Source organism: Falco naumanni, chromosome 2 (assembly GCF_017639655.2).
Source record: "Falco naumanni isolate bFalNau1 chromosome 2, bFalNau1.pat, whole genome shotgun sequence".
Lineage (NCBI taxonomy): Eukaryota > Metazoa > Chordata > Aves > Falconiformes > Falconidae > Falco > Falco naumanni.
In genome coordinates this window covers 12,901,246-12,923,628 of record NC_054055.1, presented here as the reverse complement: position 1 = coordinate 12,923,628, position 22,383 = coordinate 12,901,246, and the positions used below count along the sequence as shown (strand labels likewise).

At 35.7% G+C, this 22,383-nt stretch overlaps 1 protein-coding gene across 6 annotated transcripts in view; it reads left to right on the top strand.

Moving 5' to 3' along the window:
* The window catches only part of NBEA (neurobeachin), a 506,742-nt gene that overhangs the window by 388,916 nt on the left and 95,443 nt on the right, over nt 1-22,383 (top strand). For all 6 annotated transcript variants that reach the window (XM_040584007.1, XM_040584004.1, XM_040584003.1 and 3 more), the window contains 2 exons: nt 16,004-16,121; nt 17,002-17,104. In XM_040584007.1, the coding sequence (XP_040439941.1) occupies nt 16,004-16,121; nt 17,002-17,104 (221 nt within the window). The remainder of the gene's footprint in view (nt 1-16,003; nt 16,122-17,001; nt 17,105-22,383) is intronic.

The following is a 22,383-nucleotide window of genomic DNA, read 5'->3' as shown; positions in this document are numbered from 1 at the left end:
GTATCTGATCAGTCTTCAGGCTAAAAAGGAAAAAAAAAATATGTTTTTATGGTTTGTACCCTCTCATCCATACAGAAACATCAGGGTGGCTGTGGCTTTAGTCAGCATTTATTTGGCAGCTGAATCTAGATATTACCCTTCCGTCTGGGGTCATAGTTTGTTTTAAAAGAGTTATGTATGAATTTTCTCTAAATTGTAGCAGAGGGTCATGAATTAGTGTCTAAATGTGGGCTTGACAAGATTATTATAGTCTGTATTTCATGCCAGAAACAAAGATGAATAGAGATAGCAAGCTTTTAAACAGACTTTCTGACATCTATAATGTCAGCAGAGAGTGAATGAATGGCAGGATGCAATAACAAATCTTAATTTTTTATTATTTTATAGGGATTAGATGGACCTACACTCATTCATAATTTCTTCATAAAATAATTACTAAGTACTACATGAACCAGTCATTTTCCATCCCAGTTACCTTCCAAGTGATGGGAATTGTTTACTAAGCTGTACATAATAAGCTACATACACTAGAAGACAAATACATTTTGATTTACATCTAGGAGCAGATAGGATACACTTAGCACTTTGCACTTTCATTTTAGCTGAATGTGTATTTATAAGTAATTTTGTTTGTGTCTAGACCTAATAATTTGTTTTAATGTTTGTTGGGGGAAACAACATTTTTTTTATTTAAAAAAAATAACTTTCACCCTCTCTTTCTGTGGATTTTTACTATTAGATTTCTGGAACAGAGATCTATATTAGCAATTTTTGATTATTAAATTTCTGGAATAGACATATGTGTTTCCAGTTTTTGAATGAGAAAGGTTGCTTACCAGTGTATTACTGCCTTTTCACTGTAGCCCCTTTGAAGATACACGCTCAAGATTTTCCTTTTTGTTTATTCATTATCTGTGTGTAAACAGGAAAGAACCACCTATGCTGAGGCTGTGGGCTCTGGTACTTTTTTTGTTTAAATTGTAATTCTTGGGTATGAATATTCATTTCCATTTCAGGAACACAAACAGCTCGACCGTTAGTACCTTGGCAGTTTTTTCCCAAGTGATAATACAAATCCTGGAGTGATGGCTATAAACAGATATAATACCCAATGAGCCCAGCTTCTTTGAAATAAAACCACTACCATTAGTCACACATTTTTCTTAAGTGTGGCTCTGTCAACGGTTGCAGTTATTTTTGTATTTATATATATATGTTGGAAAAGAGTGTGTGTATGTAATAGTAAATGCAGCAAAAGCGCATCCAGGTCCCACAAATACAGTCTCATTTTCACTTCTGTAACTGCTGGCATTAATGTTTTCCTTGGTGGTCTTTTTGTAAAAGGAAAGACAGAAACAGTTGTACTAATGGAAACCAACATGAAGTGCTAGTAGCTTTTAAAAATGGTTGGGTTTTTTTCCCCTCCAAAAGGTACGTAATTGAAACAAAAAGCATTGTTTCTATCCTAATTTTTTTATTATTATTTTTTTCTTTTTCTTTTCCTTGAGCTCATCCTGTCAGGCTGCAAGCGTGAAAGTTATTTTCTGGTGGTGTGATTAGATTGGGGCTGAACTCTCCAGCTGGCAAGCCTGTCTGTGACTGGCGGCGGCCTGTCCCCAGTGCTTGTCATCTCCTGACATGCCTGACAGGATGGGGACAGCAGCTCCAGACAGGTTCATTAGATGGTGTTTTCTACAGCTGGGCTAAAAATAAAATAAAAAAAATAATAATAAAGTAAAAAAAAAAAAGAGGCCACGCTTTGTCAAGGCCCGAGCTGTAGGGGCCCTTCTTGTTGGTTTAAACCAAGGCCTTGTTTTGACAAATTCTGATCTGTGCAGTTTTTAGATTTTCTGACACATTTTTGTTTGCTTCCCCTTTGGCCTGCGCTCTTTGCACTCTGCCTTGTTGCTGCTTCAAAAACCTAACGCTGCCTTCCCAGGAGAGCAGGGAGGATGCTTGTGGAGGACTTGGAAGAAAAATAGAGCACTGCCGCAAAACAGCAATAAGTGTTCATTTCCATGGTGATCAGCCCAATGGCACAAAAAACAACCTTGGGACTCTCAATAAGCCAATTACAAGAAAGGTTAAGAGTTTTATAGTGCCAGAAACATGCCATCTACATGAGAAAATAGTATCATTACTAGCAATCTACGCTGTTAAATACATTGCTGTCCGGTGCTGCCAGAAACATAAGCTGTTTATGTTATTTTGGGTTTTTTGGAAGCTGCCAGGGTTTTCCAGTGGTATTGTCAGGCTTTGGTGCAGTACATCAAAAATCTACATGGTTATAGGTTATAAACCAATAATAAAACAATTTGAAAGCATTAGGCACATTGAGCACATTTAGTTAACATTACAGCATTCAGACTGAGTTTCCTAGAGGTTTGTGTCAGATCTTCACTTTAGGTTTTTGTCATAAAGACAAAGGATATGGACATCATCTATAATTAAAAAAAAATCTTCTATAAAATATTTTTGAAAAGAAGGAAACACTTCATACCTCATTTTTTTTTCTATTGCAGTTATAATGTACCTATCAATGCCTTTAATTTATGGACTAGTAACTGTAGTTTTGACTCCAGGGTTACCTGCTGTTTTTCTTAGGGAGTGTCACTTGATTCTGGACATTTCAGGTAGCTAGCTACAACATGCTGGTGTGTAAAACACTTTTTCCCTTGTTTTCCCAGTAGCTAGAAATATTTACTGTTTTGCTTACTTTGCCCTTCTGCTTCGGATTGTGGAGAGTATTACAGCCTTTTATGTTTTCTGCGTTTAGCTGCTTGCAGTGCGAGCACTGCGGCTGGAAACCAAGCCCTTCATTCACAGAAATCCTACCACTTACCTTTCCTTTGTATTGTTAGTTACTGCTGCTTTAGTTCATGGTCTCTATGACAACTGTTTAAATTGGGATGGGCAACTGTCATCTGGAGTATTACTGAAAGAAAAGTGTTAGTGAGCACACAGTTCCATAGATAGAGCATTTCAATATAATCCAATTTTAATTGAGCTCCAGAGACTTTGATGTGCTGCCGAAGGTTGGGAGAGAGCTATTCCAGGGAGAAATTAAAGCAGCCCAGCAAGGCTTCACTACTCCAGACTGTCACCATTTTAAATAAGCATTAGCATCAGACTTAACCTTCCCCTATGAAACATCTCACTTTTTTTTTTCCCCAGCTTTTTACTACTACTACTTTTTTTTTTTTTTCCCAATACGTATAAAGGCAAAGACACTTTCATCTTTTTATATACATTTCTATATTCCCTTGATTAAGTTTGAAAAGCATGTACTGGACCTGAGACGCATCTGAGGCTGTCTATTGGACCTTGCATTGCAGTTCACAGAAAGAAGTAGAAGCAGAGTGAGGATTAGTTTGCAACAGTCAAATGTCATATGTTGGATTTTCTAAGACTGCTCTAAAAGTAACCTGTCCTTGTGCTAAAAAGTTGAGTGGGGACTTATTTTAGCTTGGTTTCATCTTTAATTCCCTTTAATGTAAATGAGGGATAGCAAATATTTTATTGTAGACTTACAAGTAAGGCTGTTCTGGGTTTTTTTTGTTGTTGTTTTGTGTATAATAGCCAAAAATATTCATGTAACAATTAGCAGACTTATCTGTTTTTTGCACAGTGAGGAGATTCTGTGACTGTAAACTTCTGAACTGTTGAATTAAAATCTCTTACGATTACTTCATTTAATTAAACTATATGATCTTTTTGTACCATTTTCTTTTTCTCTCACAAATGTGTATACATCCAAACTTAGAAAACATCTAAAATGACAGAAACTCACAATAATAAAACAAAACAGCATCACTGTATATTTTCCAGTATTTCAATGTACATTGGACATCATTGCAAGTTACAGAACTAAGACTCATTTTAATGTGATGTATTTTTCATGGCTTTTAATTCCTTTCCTTCCACTCCCCACCCCCCCCCCTCTCTTTTTTTTTTTTTTCCTTCTTCTCTTGATATCTGACTTTCTTGGCTTTCAATGAAAGAAGCATATTTGCAAGATGCTGAGCTCTCTTGCTTAGTACTCTCAGCTTCTACTCCAAACAGTAGGAGTTAGGATACCTGGCTCCAAATAAAAGATGCATCTTGCAAAATTGAGTCTTATCAGAGATAGACTATTACGTAGGATGCGTGTATTCTTTAGAAGGAATGTGATATGCACCAAATCCAGACTTAATGGCAGTAATAATGGAGCCAATCACGGTACAGGCAGCAATCTGTCTATACAAGTTAATAGGGTTTGTTGTCTACTAAAGCAATTAACTTGTTACCCACATAAAAGAAAGGTAAGAATTCAGATTAATAGGAGAATTTGAATAGTTGGCTGTTGTAGTCAGTTTTAAAAAAGTGGAAATATGAAATATCTTTGTAACGCTTGAAGTAAATTCCATGTTATTAATAATTTCTTTTAATTAAACAAATGCTAAGAATAAATTAATTGAGGCTATATGAGGTAACCCTCTTTGGCTGGGGTTGGCATACTTTTTCATAGTTGCATAGTACCCAGAAGTCCATAAAATCTAAATACCTTCTGTGGTGGAGCAGCTTGTAGTGGATAAAAACAGAGACACATTCACACAAAATATCTCTACATGCTGACAGTTGTTGCAGTAATTTCATACTGGGAACCTAGAGTTCACCACAGGAAAGCCTATGAGTATGCCCAAATTTATGACATGCAGGTTTGCATTCCAGTTGGCTAGAAATCCAAAGCAGAGGGACCTGTCTATTAAATCTGCTATAGCACTTTTTCCCCTAGTTATTGCAGACATCAGAAGACTATATGTATACCCCAGAATCCTTTTTTGGTAGCAGGCTGAGTAGACTTTTAATATGCCTCCTAGTTTTCATGAGACTTTTTGTAAAGGATTAGACCCCCAAAAAAGTTCTATTTATCTATAATTTTGATCTTTACATTGTTCAAATTTAATAAGCTGATAGTTAACTATGTGAAAGTACACCTAGAATATACAGAATGCACATACTAAAAATACTGTGTAAATGTGGTTCCAGTTATTGAAAAATCACTTATGGAGCTTCTATATACAGATTACATTTGATACGTGTTGATTTTTGCAGTTTTTCTGTTTTGTGTAGATTCATTTTTTAGTGCTTAATTACTGTATCTGATGAAGTAAAGCAAAAAATTCTTAAAGCAAGTATAGAATGCATTGGTACTTTGTAATATTGAAGCAAAATAAATAGATGCAAGCTAATGAAATTATTATTTAGTTACAGCAGGCAGTTTGCAAGCATTCCAAGTTAAAATTCTCGGAAGAAACGTTGCTATCCTTTCTTTGTACAGACTTAGTAACATGAGATAATGTTCCATATATAATAATAAAAAGTATAGTAGAATTTTGGTTGCTATTGGAGCTGTGGATTGTGTTTTTCCTAGTGCTATAATTCCTTGTCTTTCCCAGCAGTGCAAAACCCCCCTCATCTTAAGCTCATCTTAAATAGGTTAATAAAGAATCAGTTGGTATGGCAATATATTACAAAGATGAAGATATTTTGGTTATGCACACCATAACTCATAGGCAGTGTAGTTGTTCTTTGGAGACATTAGAAGATGACATAACATAGAGTAGCCCTGAATCTGCATTAAATTCCACCACCAAGCAAACTGACTTCTAGGAGTCACTAGTGCTCCAGACACAACACTTTTTGGCACAATGAAGCATGTGGCAGCTGTAGAATTTTGAATTTCTTGAGGATTATGCTTGTCTGTTCCAAACTGTAATACAGAAAGTTCGGAGATGGCAAGGCTGTTGTAAATTTATAGTATCTATCACTTTACAATTCAATCTATTTCTTTTTGCTTATAAAAATAAATCTTAAACTTACTGCTAAAATTTCAGTAGAAATTCCTCCAATTATATTTCCAAATGTCAGGATTGATGAAACAGCTTTTGTATATAAGATTGATCATAAACCAGTAATGTTTTGTTGTTAATCTTATATAGGAACAGAAACTTAAAAAAATTAAGCTCTCTAGTAGAAAAAATGTCTTTAATTTGAAGACCTTAGATCATACGTGTTCTGCACTGAATAAATCAAATGAGAAACTTAAAATCCAAGATGTTTGCACATATCATCTGTATGACATGGAGTTCACATCTACGAAAAGAGGGACATAAACCTATCTACCTGTCATTTGGTAGGAAATGGGTAATGTTCAACAAAACTCAATATTTAAACTTCTAATACCAGTTATAGTGCCTTCAGTTATTATAGTGTTAAGGATTTACATCATGGTTAATTTGAGCTTTTAGACATTTTTTATTACATTGCGTTTTTGAATAAATAGATTGGTATGCAAGTTTAAAAAAATAAAAAAGATCCTGAGGATTTTATGATGGCTTTATTCTTGTGTTCATTCCCATCAGACTTGTGGATACCATACATGCGTTCTTTATTATTCAAACTATTCCTACAGTTTTTGCTTTTGCAGAGTCCTAAAACTTGATTGAATCACTTATCCTTAGTGCAAGGGAAAAACTAATACACGAGGATGAAATGAGTACCCGAAGACACAGTTTGAGTGTAGAACTTGAGTTTCTCCTAGTCCTTCCTAATAACTGGATGTCAACATGCTTACCTGGAAACTGGGGAGTTGTTTCACTTCTTTCCTATGTTTGAAGGGAGCAGGTTGCCTTGTATGCTGGTAAACTATGACCAGCAAACAATGCTTGCTTTGCAATCCCTGCAAACGTGGCAGGAGCCAGAGAGCTTCTCTTTCTATTGCTGAATCCATCACACGCATGTAGGAGCTTGTGGTGAGCTGCTTGCTGCTGCCTTTCCTTGGGCCAGCACAGAGGTAACGCAACTCCCACATGCACTGTCCAACCTGGACCAGTAAGGAGCCCTGATCCAGCTGTGAGAGGCACACTGGGAGCACAGCGGTGGGGTGGAGCAGACAACACTGTTGGGGAAGGATGTTATTTGGACTCACATACCTTTCAGGTAGAAGGAAACTGAATCTGAGTGCCTATCCCAGCTTCTCACTTTAGGCAACAGAGAACTTGTTTGTTTTCATGCTGGTGTTTGAATCCAGTTCTGCAACTTCTCTCAGCTCAAACTCTCACAAAATCTGTCAAATCAATCAGTATTTCAAGTTGAGTAAAACTGCATTTTTCTGCCAAGCAACTATTTAATTAATAAATATCCAGCTTTGGTTTCGAGTTGTAAGCATTTATCAGCACTGTCTTCTTCCCAGATTTCTGAATATTACAAGTCCTTTCTTTCTATTACTTGTGCTAAGGCAGCCCAGAATAAACCAGCTGACAGGCAGACAAGCTCTCCATTTTTAATCCTGAAAAAAAATTCTAGGTTTGGTCAGGTCATACCAATTTTATGTCTTTTTTTGTCTTGTCTGCTCAACTGAAAATGTAATTTGCACAGTTCTGATTGAAATAATTTGATTGCATTTCACTGAGTATGGTGCTGGGGCAGAATTGCTCAAAAGAGTGTGAGTGTAAGTACTGAGATCGCCTGTTCGGATTAATGTCTAAGCACAAGATGCAGAGTGAGAACAGAAACAGCAGTTCTGTTACGATTTCTCACTAGATTTGAGCCTGACATCCCGTTTTTGCCAAAGTCAACACAAAATCATCTTAATCCTCATGAGGTAACAGACACAATCTGCTTCAATCCTGCTGCTAACTAGAACTAATTGAGCTTCTCTCTTCTTTTTTTTGCCCCAGTATTTGTTTCCTCAGCCTCTGTGTTTTGAGTTGGGCTGTACTCCAACATGGCTTTCTATGGCACTAGACTCGAATGTATTTATCTTCTGCTCCTCTGCATGTGTTGGTGCCATCAGCTTTATTCCCAATTTTAGAATTGTTAAATTGGCTGAAACTTCTGCTTAAGACAATAACTGTTGGAATTTAGTTTGGAAGTAGAGCTTGAAAAAGGCCTCTGCCTACCTTTTCTCAGGTGGTAATGTCTAAATCCGCTGCCTCTACCTGATGCTATTCTCCCCAGGAACTTCAGTCCATTCCTGGCATTTCAGGAATCACCTGAATTGACAATTTGTTTGCACATTTCATAGGAGGGGAAACTACATAAAGGTGCACAGATGTGTAACTCCATCAAATAAATGATAAAAATAACTGTTATTCGGAATTCTGTTTTCACAAAAGTATCATTTCCCCATGTCAGTAGCACTTTTCCTTGTATTTAAAACTAGGCATTGGTGTTTTACAAAAGCAGAGTTAGAAAAAAATGCATTTAGAGTACGTAAGATGCTCTCTTTGGATTACTTTGATCCGGATGTTAACATATAGCAGCAGTGTTTCTCTATCTAGGAGCAGGGCTTTTTTGCTTTAATAACCTTACTGCAGCTGCTTCTCGAGAAATCCCCGTATCCTTTCCATTACTTTCCTCAAACACAAAATCATAACATGCAAAACCATTTTACCAATGAAAATGGGCTGAAAATGGGCCAACTTCAAATAATTTTTCAGATGACTGAAAACGAACGTGGGAATAAGAGCGTCAGTTGCTGTCAGCTGCGTGGGCATTGTTTTAATGGGTACCGAGGCAGTGTGCTGGCCAGAGGGATCAAACTTCGAAAAGGTTGGGGTGAACAGAACCTTGTGTTTCAAGACAAGGGGCCTCCTGAAAGCTTAAAAAAACATTGGAAGTAGAAGTATAAGCTGAGAAAATTTGGCAAGGAAGTAAAGCTCAAACCCACAAAAATAATATCTGCATTTTTTAGATCCCTGAAGAGGAGGAGAAAAATGAAGTAGGAGTGCCAATATTTATTCTAAAAAAAAGTTCTAAAAAAGATTTTTAAAACTGATGTGAATGGAGATATTATAATGGCACATAATCCTCAGCTCATCCTGGAGAGCAGAGGATCACGAGACCCTTGGAGGAAAGCTTTTAAGGCTTACAAATAAAGACACTTTTTTACACAGATGCATGTTATAAGGAAGGCAAAAGGAGACCTTAATATAAAGAGAAATTGAGAATGTTTTACTAGACCATAGCATGCAAAGAAAAAATGATAATGTGATATTTGGTAAAATTTTAGAAGCGTCTTTAGAATATGTAAAGCAATCATGCAGTCTGCCACGTACTTGTAAGTGAACTCCTTGTTGTTAGATGGTTCTGGAGAAGGAAGTTTGCTGTATGTGCATGGGAACCATTTTTTTAACCTAGGAAGATCTGCATTCAGAATTTTGCATTTTCCTTGAAGCAAATGGAGATGCTAGCAAACACTTGAAAAAGGGAAATCCAAAGCCCTGACAGGAGAGAATGATTTTAGTAATAATTTTCATGAGTTTCTAAGCTCTAAAAAGTGTACAATAATGCTAAGCTATTTTATGAATGCTTATTGTGTACCTGGGTCAGGTGCTTAAGCACACTTCTGTAGCTGGCTCTAGACAGCTCTGTGATTGAAGATATATATTCACTGTGATTTGTTTTTGTGAAGTACTCCGTGCTTAATTGGCAGGCATCTTCTTCTAAGTGCTGAGGTTGCAAATTTGGAAGCATCCCCTAAGACCCTGATGTAGGGAACATACCAGTTAAGTTCCATTAATTTTATGGTTACCAGGCTGTTATGAAATGGTTAGTATGAAATCAAATGCTGCTTTGTGACTGAAGCATACTCTTGCTTGCTGTTTCATGTATCACTATAAAGTGATATAGTGTAGCTTTTCCCACAGTGATAATTTCTTTTTTCTTCCCTTCCTTGGCATATTTGTTTTTTTTCTTTCCTGGCTGTTCTTATACAAAAAAAGATGAGGTAACCACAGATCTAGATTTTAGCTTTTCCATTATGGACCCCTAGCTCACTTTATATGAAAAGCAGGAGATAGTTTCCACCAGAAAGTAGGAGGCAAAAGGCCCAAGCAGAACCTTTTGAATAATTCATGTCCGTCACAACTGTGTTTGGTTATTTTTCAGGAGGGTAGTGTCAGACTAACAAAAATATATTTTATTTTTTTTAAGTTTACAGCAGAATTTCATTGTAAAAAAACACTTTCTCAACCTTAGGGAATATTAAATATTCATTTGACAAGGATGGACGAGGGAGCTTTAGAGAGTTTCTCTTCTCTCCTTGGCAACTGCATTCACAGAAAAGTCTGTCATGAGAAACTATATGCAAGCTCCTGCCCTGGAAACCTGGAATACCAAGGCTATTTTACTTTTGTTCATTTTGATAATGTAGGTGTAGGGACTGCAGGGTAATTGAAAGGAACCAAGATTTCTTCATGTCTTTTGTTCAAGTTTGGGACACATAAGATAGACTCATAGTTAGCTCTAGCAGGTAATCTGTCTTCCAAAAGTTGGTGATGGTGAATGAAGAATGAAATACAAACAAGAATCCTATTCAAATTAAAGGACCACTGTCTATGTGGATGACAAGGGATTATTTTGTATTGGAAGAAACACAATTTTGCAAGCTTATTTTAAAAAAAAAACAACACAACAGTCAAAAAAGGTACAGTATATAGTTAGTGCATAAATAAAATAGTTGTAACTATAATTTCCAGTGTTGAGGAAGGTACTCTGAGTGTGGTGAAAAGCGTAGCACTGGACATATAATTCAGGACAGTTAAACCACTGGAAAATAGAGACACCAGGAAAATTTATTAGGGTTATTTGACTGCTGGAGGGACAGATTGGGAATATACTTCTAAGCATATCTTCTAAGTGCTTTTAAGTGTGTATCTCTAAGTCTTTGAATCAAATAAAATGATGAAGAGTTGCTTTGGGTTGGGCTACCAAGATGCAACAGCATCTCACTAGACTTTGCTCAGTCAAGACAAATCTGTCCAAATGCAGAGCAAATACTTTTTCAAATATAAGATATTAAAAGTTGAAGAAGTAGGAGGGGTAAACTTAGAAGGAGGGAAAAGGATTAATTCATAGAAGCTTCTTGCATCTCTAGAGGAAAAAGGAAATAAGTACCACATGTTAAAGATAATACCCTGTTTTGCTGTGTAACAGAGCCATCTAACAGACAGATGGGATTTTGATGTCTAAACTAAGGATGCACCAGAGCTCTTTTGTTTAATATTCTAACTAAAATAGTGGTGTCAAGGTTAAAGATAATAGTAGCTACACTTAAGCACTGGATAAAACTATCTTTATAAAATGAAAAAATCTGTACCAAAATTACAGTATTCTTGGAAGCCATTCTGGTCATTGATAAAGGAAAAAAATACATTTAATTTCAGGAAATGGCCATTTTATTCAGAAAACATGACTCTGAGGATCATTTTCAGACTTGGGGAAAAAAAATCTACAGGATCTTTGGAATGTATTTGTGGAAATGCAGCAAAAAATGAACCAGTTCTACTGTACATAAATGCAAGGAATGCAAGTCCCTTACTACATTATTTGTTTGACATTATTAGTATAGGAGGTAAGGAATAATGAGGGAAATAAGTGCTTTGAAAATAATAATAATAAAAAAAACCCAAACCCCCAACCCCCAACAACAAAGTTATATTACATGTTAATGATTGCATGTATTTTGCACTAGATATAAAGTATGAATTGATACATTCATTGAGGAATCAGGTCAGAGTTAAAATACCCTGAACCAGAAATATGGTTCCAAAAGACAAATGATGAATTTCCCCTGAAAACAATAGATTAAATTCACATACATAGGTGTTAATGAATCACACCAAAGGGCTATTTTAAAAAAAGGAAATATTGAGCAATGAGCAACAATTCTTTACAACAGGCTGGAGAAGTGACTGTTCTTACCATAAAGTTACAACTTACATAAAGTTACAAAACCAACTGAGAATAGCTACGTCTTGTACAGGCTGCTTTCCTCGATTTCTTTATAGTACCTGATTTTGTGATTATTTCAATTCCAGCAGCAATAATCAAAAGAAAAGGGCCAGAATATTCTTCTGTGTGCTGTGCCTGGGGCTATGAGATACCAAAAAATGGTATAAAGCAGCAAAAATAAGCCTCTATGCTAAAGTGTTTCTCCTGTGGGAATAATCTATCAGGGATTCTAGCAGAATGGAAACTAGTATTTCTAGTCTTCTGGTTAATGCAATACTTCAAAATTCTATTTTTTAATATTAATTAAATAACAGTTAATTCATTATCAATAATTGAATAATTACTGAAGTAGGTTTATGATTAAAAATGTCTTGACTCTTAATTGAAAGAAAAAAAAAGAAAAAAGGATAGATCTTGATTACATCAGAAATACAATTAAAATAATGGAGCCTTCATATTTGAGCCAAGCAGGAAAGCACTTCAGTAATGGTTCTGCTTTTCTTCTGAACTTCCCACGCCGCTTTACTAATCAAATCTAAGTAAGTGTCACCAATAGATGTTTTTCTATATTAGAGAACCCTGAGATTTACAGACTTATTATTCCTCTGTTAGGATGACAGCTTCATCTTAGTGCAATGCATGCTAGCGAATTTTTATTCTTGATCTGTCTGCTGGCCAGCGGACCCATTACTATATTTAAAACATACCCATATTTCTGAGTAAGTGAAAGGGTTTTACTAAGAGAAGTGAGGTTTAAACCAAACAGTTGCAGCTGATACTAATATTGAAAAGTGTGCTCAGTTCAAATGCAGACATTGTTAGTTGGCTGGTTGTTTTTTAGTTTATTTAAAACGGATTATTTAGACATATCTAGAATTCTGTGCTTAGTCATGAAGATTCAGCCGTTAAGAAATGCCTACAACAAAAAGTCTCCATGACTGCTTTTAAGAGAAAACCTCATAAAAATATCAAAATAACAAGCACTGACTTTAAATATAAACAACTAAATATCGGATGGAGCACATGGTAATTTTGGCTTCAGATAACTAGATAACATAATGTCAGTGTCTTTTGGTGAACAGAGTGGTTATTTCCATGAATAATGAAATATGCAATACATGCAGTCTGTAAAAAATGTAAAATAGCCAGACCTTCATTCATGTGATACAAGGAAGTGAAATGCTAAAAATTATCCTGGAAGAAAAGGAGAAAGTATAAACCTTTTAAAGGATTCAAATTCAGAAAAATGAAATTACTTTGTTTTGGCTCTTGTTACCACAAGAAAGAATCCTCCAACTATGTCAGTAATTTCTGCTGTAAACTGTAGATGCCTAATAATGGAAGGTTTAATGAATCGCTTGAAAATGGTGTTAGATGAATGGTATGGAGGATGACAAAAATGGGTGGCATATCTTGGACAGGAAAACAATACAGCAGAAATACTGAAATAATTGAGATGATTTGATATTGACATGATAATCTGATATTTGTAGGACTAATAGACAGTTAAGAAGAGTGTAATCGAGGACAGTAATTGAATTATAGACTCCTTCCTTTCCTCTGATTTCCTATCCTTTCTACTGCCTTACTGGTGTGCTATCTTAAGTCATTAATTTCTTGGTGGGGTGAATGTACCTCTGTGAACTTACAACTGTTTTATACTTGAGTAAGAAGAGGAGGGAGAAAAAGGCAACAAACGTATTGTTAGTACACAATGTGCTTTTAGTGTTGAACTATAATGACTAATCTATGGTATAGATCAAGACATTGTAAATATATCTCTGTGAATCATCTAAAATGTTAATACACAGGTTATAGTCAGTATTAAATGCTTTCCTTTATAAAAAAAAAAAAAAGGACAACTGGAAACATTTCTGAAACAAAAACTGAACTCCTGAAGCATGCTGTTTTGTTAAGGACCTAATTCTTTGACAAATCTGCTGGCTGCTGTAGATCTGGTTACAGCTATATACATTTCAAACTCCTCTGTCTGGGAGACTGTTCTCATCTTTTAGCTTTTTAAACTTGAGTGTTTTCCACCCTGTTTCCTTCCTCTGTGTATCTTAACAACCTGTGTATTTACAAAAATTATGTATCAGATAGCAGCAGAACACATTCAGAGGAGGAGGGTGCTGAAATCTTCACAGACATTGTTCTTAACCATCTGAATTTCACATACATGATACTAGCTGTATCCTAGCATCTGATCTCAATGAAAGACTGAAAGAAATTTTGGTTTATTTACCTTATCAAGGGGAAAGCTAAGCAGTAACTGGATCACAGTCTGTAATTACCGACACAAGGAAAGGTTATCTGTTACTAGAAGAGTCTCTAATCTCACAGACAAAGGTGTCACCAGATCTAGTGGCTAGAAGCTGAAGTCAACAGAGTTCAAAGTAAAAATAAGGTGCAGATTTTTGACCGTTGCAGGAATTAGCATATAAGCTAGTAATGCCACAGCTGGCCTGTGACTGAAAGGAGGGGGCATATAGTCTCTTGTGTGTGTCTGGGGGACCTCCAAAGAAATCAAGCTCCTTCCTTCAGGGCTGTGTTTAGTTAGTGTAGGGCTGGGGTGAACGAAACAGTGCCATCAGCCGCAGTGTTGCTTAGTCTTGTCTGTAACGTCTCATGTAGACGGTACAGGGGACTCAGCGTGTTCCTCTGTCCAGTTTCCATCAAGGACAGAACTAACATTTCAATGCTCTTCATTGTGTGTTCAATGCTCTTCAATGTGTGTTGAATATTTGTGTTGTTGCTGTTACCGTCATCTCTGAAATAGACCCATCATAGCTATGAGAAAAAAGTTATGGCGAACAAATTAACAAAAAACCATGGGGCTCTTCTAACACCAAGTCTACAAACTTAAATTAGCTTTTTCGTAGATTAAGACATGTTACTAACTTGAAGTTACTTTGGAGAAAAAAACTGAAGGAATACAATTTCCATTACCTTCAGCATGAAGGATCGTTGACAGCAGCAACATATGGTCTCCCCAACATTTCCCTGTTCGGAAGTTGGGGGAGGTCCTGATTACAGAAAGGAAAGACCTCAACTGAGTGAGTAAAGCACCGCAAGCTGGTATATCAACAGTTTTTATGTACCTTGTGGAGAACAGAGAAATTCAGTCTCTCTGGTCTGAAACCCACTTTTTGCATTTCGCTTTAGTGAAGGTGTTCATTGTGTTTCTTTGTTTCACTGAGGCTGTAGCTCTTAGTAGCTGCAGCCTAGGGAAAGGCACAGTCTACATAGCCGGGGAAATGCGGTTGGGTATAGGGAGGGGACGGTCCCCATCCCAACCAACTGACTCCCTATAGGATGAAATGTCAGAGTCTCAGCTATGGGCAAAGCCCACCCGACCAGAGGTGGAGGGCTGAAAGCAGCCTTCCAGCTGATGAGAAGGATTGGAACAGGGTTGTTCTAAATGCATAATACTGCTGGAATGATAATTCGCAGATGAGATAATAAAGCCAATACCTAATTACGTTGTGTCTTTTTTGTTTGTTTTCCTGAACATCCAGAACAGTGAAAAACATTATTTAGGTATTTATATCTAGTCTTGGACCAACACCTTCAATTGAGAAACTGACAAATTGTAAAAGCAATGCTAATTTTTAATTATTTAATTTTAAAAGATTTTCATATTAATTTTCAAATGCAAAAATACAACTTGTTAAATTTTCTTCATGGTTTGTTATATTGGATGTGCCTAACTTTAGAAGAGTTATTGTGTCAACATGGTGTTCTAGCTAATTCCTGTACTTACTAATGGAATGGAGGAAGTTCTAATTGATGACTTCGAAATGGATGTGAATAGCACATTATATGATTTGGTTGTACTTTGCACAGTACTTTTGCCACAGAAGTAAATCTGTTATCCGATACATAACTGACAACTGTGTCATGCACACTGCTGGAAAAGAGTACAGCTAAGCATAACTGCAACCGTGTCTGTTACCTTGTGCTTGCTTGTAGAGCTTGAGGGTTTTTTAGGAAAATAAGTTGACCTTAGCAGTATCAGATTATGGTACTTACTGATATTCTTCTAACAGCTGTACTTCATTGCATTTTTTAAAAACATTGAAATTCATGTTTTAATGCATGTTTTTTACTTGTTAAAGAGATACAATTAACTGTACTTCACTGATGGCTAAAATTTACTATGTTCTTATGCAATATTTTAACGAAAAACTCCTGCTAATAGTTGTCACCTTGACTTTCTTTGAAGGTCCTTGCCTATACAGAAGGCCTTCATGGAAAATGGATGTTCAGTGAGATTCGGGCTGTTTTCTCAAGACGCTATCTTCTCCAGAACACAGCTTTGGAAGTGTTTATGGCAAACAGAAGTATGTCTTTGTTTATTTTGTTGCATAAAAATGTGCTACTAGTTATTTTCTGTTACTTTATTAATCTTAAATTTAAACTCTGTGCTTTCTTTGATAAAGTGCTTATGTTTGTGTTCAATAATGCTTACTTTTGCATGTATTCATTGCATTTTGCATTAAAATCAATCACATAAATCAATCTCACTGCTTTCCATGCAGCAGTGATATTTATTAATAAAAACAGATCATTGCAGTTAGTACATTCAAGTGTCTGATAGGAAGTTTGCTTTTTTGATCTCACCCCTCTCTTCCATTTTCTGTAAATATTTAGTGAAATATCTAACAGGACATTTCCTTTTCTAATTATAAACTGAGGTAAAGTGAAAAGGAGCAGATCAATAAATGGATCCACTCAGTTTTCTGTGTGTGCTACTCTGATTCAGAGTTCAGTGCTTGGTGAGGTGTGTCAGTAGCCTTTTGCCCTGAGGAGCTCTGATGTAAGTTTAGATTTCAGCTGGAGAGGGAATTAAACAATTTCTGGTCCTGTATGTTTTAATGCACCAGTTAGAAGATAAATGCCATGCTAACTACTGAACAGCTTCCCAGCCTGATAAAAGGTTATACGGGTTAATAGTAAGCTCTGGTTCCTCTGGAGGATGCCACACTCAGGTCTTCTGCAAAATGGGAGAGTTAGTGCCAAAACATCAGCCAGCTGATGATACATAGGTGTGAAGTATGCCAGGAATTTCTGTTCTAACCTGGATCCCCTGGGAGGGCAAAAGTGGGACTGACTTCTCTTCCCAAATAAAAGGCCAGGAGGATTTAGAAAAAATATATTGCAGGTGGAGAAACAGACTTCTGCAGATGGTTTACTAGTCCATATTTTCTCTTCCTCATTTAGCTTCTGTTATGTTTAATTTTCCTGACCAAGCAACAGTGAAAAAAGTTGTGTACAGCTTACCACGTGTTGGAGTAGGAACCAGCTATGGTTTGCCACAAGCCAGGTAATTTCATTAAAATAGTTTGTATATTTTGTGTTTATTATATTATACAGATTATATCTTTAAATATATCAATACTAAAGCATCATTCTTGTCACGAAACTCTTGATTTTCTTAAGGTTAGTTTGAGAAACAATGCTCTTTACTGACTTTGGGGCTTGTTATTATGGAACAGAAGTAAAAGGGTGGTTTTGGTGGTGTGGTTTTTTTTTGTTTGTTTGGTTGGTTTTTTTTTTAAATTATAGGAAATAAGTACCTTTCAGTGAAGGAAACTTACACTTTATCTCTCCAAAGTCTGGTTTTCAGTCAGGTTTTACACATGTGTAGACAAATGTTCATCCTTGCTGTGATTGTTATGTGGGACATGGAACTAAACTTGATTACGTTCTGTGTTTGCTGAGTGAAAATTATTGCTTTTATATATATCTTCTCACTTGCCTTTTATATACAAGTCTGTGGGTTTTACTTCATTGCTCATCAGTATAGCGGCTATTTTGCAATTCCCAAATTTATTCCATTCATTAGCATAATGAATTTTTCTTCTTCTGTTTCCAAAATTAAGGAGGCTATATATTTTGAAAAAAGAAAAACCACAACTGAGGTTCAGTTTTAGAGATTTTCACATTCTACAGACAAGTAAAGTTTTTATTATCAACATCAATATCAAATCAGTCTAAGGTCAGAAATAAGGCTGCAAATTGTCAGATCCTATACTGTAAAAGTATTCGTATTTTAGTGATGGGTAAGACAATCATGTGAGTTGGAGGGGAAATCTCCTGCCTCCTGCCTTCCTTATTTTTTTTTTTTTATTATTTTTTTAGGTATGTCTATTCAGACCTAAAATTGTTTTTGAAGGTGTATCAGCAGAAGTTTGGTGAAAAATGTTTAGGTTTAGGATTAATTTCTGGTCAAAATGAAAGAAGAATAAATAAATATAAGTGAGTTAGGAAACCACAGGAAATTCACAAAATATGGGGCTTTGGGCTCAGATCTCCATTTGGCCTGCCTTGGCCAAAAGCCAGTTACTTAACCATCAGTGGATGATTAAGTCTGGGATGTGTCTTTCTCTTTCTTTAAGTCATTTCCTACAAACTAAAACTTCATATTGTCCTTGGTTTATCCCAGTGCAGAATGTGGAAATACTCTGAAGTGTCAAAGCATTTGTAGGACTGGAGAATTATTTTGTTCCCAGCTGAACATCATTCCCTGTCATGAGCTGAAGAGTCTCATGATGCCTAAGGCTTGATCTCCTGAACGTGCTGAAGTTCTTAGGCAAACTGCCAAATTTCTCAAGTTTTCACTAAGATCAAGGGGAACTTCGGGCATTTCTTTGGAAGGTGCATCTTATTAATATTTGCATTGCTCTTCCAAATACTCAAATTAAAGGAATTGCTGTCTCTAAATGGAAGGTAATAGTATTCTTTTCTGAAATAAAAATGGCCACTTGTTCTAGAACAAACAAAATGCAAATTTCTCAACCAGAATTTCATATCTATAGTGACATTTTTTACTTTTGAAATTCATATCCTTTGTGCATTATTCAGTGAATAATTGTCTGAAAAAGTTTGTTGATATATAATTATTTAGAAAAGTTTAAGCTTCAATATTATATGCAGTTATTTCCATATCTTTTTGATTACATTCAATTTGAATCGAAAATGGGCTTGCTAGCCTTCAGAATAAATCTGGCATATGGTAGTGAAGTTTTTTCCTTTCTTGTTCTTGCATAATCATGTCATGATTTATGCACAATAAAGACCCCATAATCATGTTTTTTCCTTTTTTTCTGTCTACTTACCCTTATTGTCTTCAGTAGGATTGCAGTGGAGTAGCTGAGGGAAAATCTGGCTCTATAACTGCTCTGTAGTTAATATTTTGTTGATGTTAGAATATAGTTTCCATTCCTATGAATATGTTCCCTCTGGAATGCTAATTTTTAAAATTATGCTTATTTGTGTAACTAACATATGGAGAAATTACACTGAGTAACCAAAAGGAGCTGCTATGCTGAGTAAACTTTTATCCTTTTTTATGACCAATTTCCCAGATTAAGCTGTACTTTAAAATATTTTAACAAAAGCAGATCTTTCTGGTTGTTTTGATTAAAAGTTCTTTAGTTTTATTTTTGTAAGTAACATTTCCTCTCTGACACTACTTTGATAAATATTTCATCTAAATTTAATTACATTATCATAAAGAATTGCATTCACAACGGAAACCTTCTGAAGGAGCAAATTATTTTTAATGCAGTATATGGATTTTAAGTGCATTTCTGTTTTCATGGAGAAATCCTGTGATTAACAAAGATGGAAGGAAACAGAACAAAGAAACAATATTTATGATCTTCTAATGGCACAAATGATTAGAAGCAGGCAAACTGGTATCTCTTCCCAAGACTTTTACAGACCTGCCATTCTAAGCAAGTCTCCAGTTTGACTTCTTGCTACTTTTCCCAACAGCCTTTTCAATGCTTTGATTCAACAAAGCATTCAAGCCTGTGCTTAATGTTGCAAAGAAGTAATTACATCTTTAAAATTAGTCACATGTTGAAGAGTTTGGTCTGATTTGGTAATCAAATTCATCTGTCTTTGATAAATGCATTTGCACTGTTCCTGAGACATGTTGCATTGATTGTCGTTTCCTTATGACCTTGCCATATGATACAACTGGGCAGACACTACTGTGCCTTTTATTTAACTTATTTCTACAGCTCCATATGATTCTACACAGGTGGAATAATGCCCGCATTTTTACACTTTTAGCAGACCACATTTTAGGGTTTTAACACCTCAGGTGTAATTTACTGATGCGCTTTTATTGAGGGTAACATCATGGCTTAGAAACTAACTGTGAGCTGCCCAATGGTTTTGTAAACATATAGAGATCAATGAATTGGCAAAAGATACAGTATCATACTTCCCCACTAAACATATGCTAGCACCTTCCTCTGAAATTCTGTGGGCTATTAATGCATTAAGTAAAACAATGACTCCAGTTATTAAAGCTAAGAAATACAAATGATGAAGTTATTGCTGAAAGAAAAGGTATTTTGGCTGTTATGGTAATTATATTCAATGTCAGCTCAGCTCTGCCACTTATTCCACATCAATAGCTTGTGGGTGATACATTTCCAGATCTCAATATAGCTGGTTGCAGAGGTTGGATTTTGGGAAGAGTGAGGAGTCAGAAAGCTAAGATTTGATATCATCAAAGCCTAAAACTCCTCTTAGAGCTTTGATTAAAAGTGAATATCAATGAGTTGTCAGAAGCCAGTGACTTTCTCAAGTGTTTTTTTTTTTTTTTTTTTCTGAACAGGAGTAACACAATACAAAACATCACACAGGTGCTACATTTTTGACAAGATACTTAAAGATTCTTTGTATGAGATTGGATTGTAGCTAACTAAATTAGAAGGGATTGTGAAAGGGGGCAGGTCATGCTCCACATATGGGATATATAACACCCCTTCCCTCAACAGAATGTTATGAAGTGTTTTCTAAACATATTTAAAGCATATAAAACTTGAAAAATTGGATCATCCCCTTGTACATCAGGGAGTGTTCTGCAGTTTCCATTTTGAGTAGGTATTTCATAGTCCTCTAGAAGCAAAGGAAGCACATTCATTTGTGCAGATGATGGCATATCGAAGGAGAGAAATGGTTTGATCAAAGTTGGGTGGATTTAGCAAAACACAAAACAGTGGGTCTTCCTGTGTTAACTGAAACAAGCAGGTGTGGAACCAATTTATTGTGCATAATTTTTTCCAGTCTCTGCTGAAATAACTGCAAATCTTTCAAACACCTTAGAGTAAATAAGGAGCTTTTTTAGTCTATTTTGATTTTCTGTAGACTTCGCTCAAATCAGGCATTCAAATGTGAAGTCCAGCACTTGACAGTTTATAGATTTTTTGAGACTCCCTGGGAGATTGTGGGTAAAGTCCAAAAGCAGCTACTAAGCTGTACTGATGAATAAATGTTCTTTTATCAGGGGAGGAACAGAAAATCTGTGACAGAAATGCTTTGTAAATTTAGTGATCTCTTTAGTATTTTTATTTCCTGTATTTATTAATGTGTGTAGCATTAGTCCAAGTTTCCTGGGAATGTCTTTGAGAGTTTAGCTGTAAAAGTAATTATTATCCTATAAAATGCAATATAAAGTATGATTACATTCAGATAATTCTTTAGATAAATTGTTCAGATTAAGCATAACAAAAACTTAAAAAAATCTTTATAACATCTTCTCTGTACTAGTGAAGTGTATTTACCATTGGCATCCTGGAGTCTACTATAAAATAGGGCTAGCCAAGCTGGCAAGACCTTATGTGTTGCTGTTTTGGGTAGGTACAGAGACTAAAGAAGTGTACCTACACTTGCATGGTCATTTTTGTATGTTCAATTTGTAAGCCTAAGTATGGTAGACATTGACAACCTACACACTGAGAAGACAGGCATATATTTGTGATAGCTGTACACTCCAATCACATACTTTTTCTTTTTCAATCATCCTTTCTCTGGAAATAGGGTTTAGTGCATGTGTAGGAGTACGTACATATATCTTTAGAAGTAGATGGTCCACATTTTTGTAATTGCTGCCCAATTTGACACCTTGTATATAACTTTATTTTAAGATAATACTCAGCGTTCAGAGTCTAGAAATAGTGCACCTAGTGTGTTTAGTGTGCAGCTGAAAGCTGAAGCATTGGGTGTCCCTATTTACTCTTGACAAACTATATAAATACTAAATATATTTAAATTCATGAATAAGGTACATATTAGGGATCCTCTTTTTTAACAGGTATAAACATTTTCTCTATTTTGATCTATTTATAAGATTTAAGTTTCTGTAAAAAAAATAATATTTGAGGAGGTGAATTTTTTCTCTTTCCAAAGATTATCCTTGTCTTTTTTTTCAGCAAGGACTATTTTGTCTAGAAATGTGTTGTGAGCAGTAAAGATATTTCTGCTTGTTGCAAGGTTTTTTATTTAATGCATTAGTCTAGACTGAATCTAGTCCCTTATATTTTACCAACGTGGGACTTTATATGCTATGGGTAATTTAGAACTTGGTGCATGGTATTTGGTTATTTTGATGTTGTCAAATTGAATATGGAAGAGCTGAAGCTTTCTGCTTTTCCCTTCCACGGCACAGTAGTTTGGTTCTTTCTCCCTTATCCAGTCAGGTAAGGTTTAGAAAATGTGTGGAAATTCAGTATCTTAGAAGCTTCTACTCCTTTTCCAAATTTGAATGAAATGCAATTCAGAAGTTATTATGGAGAGACAGGC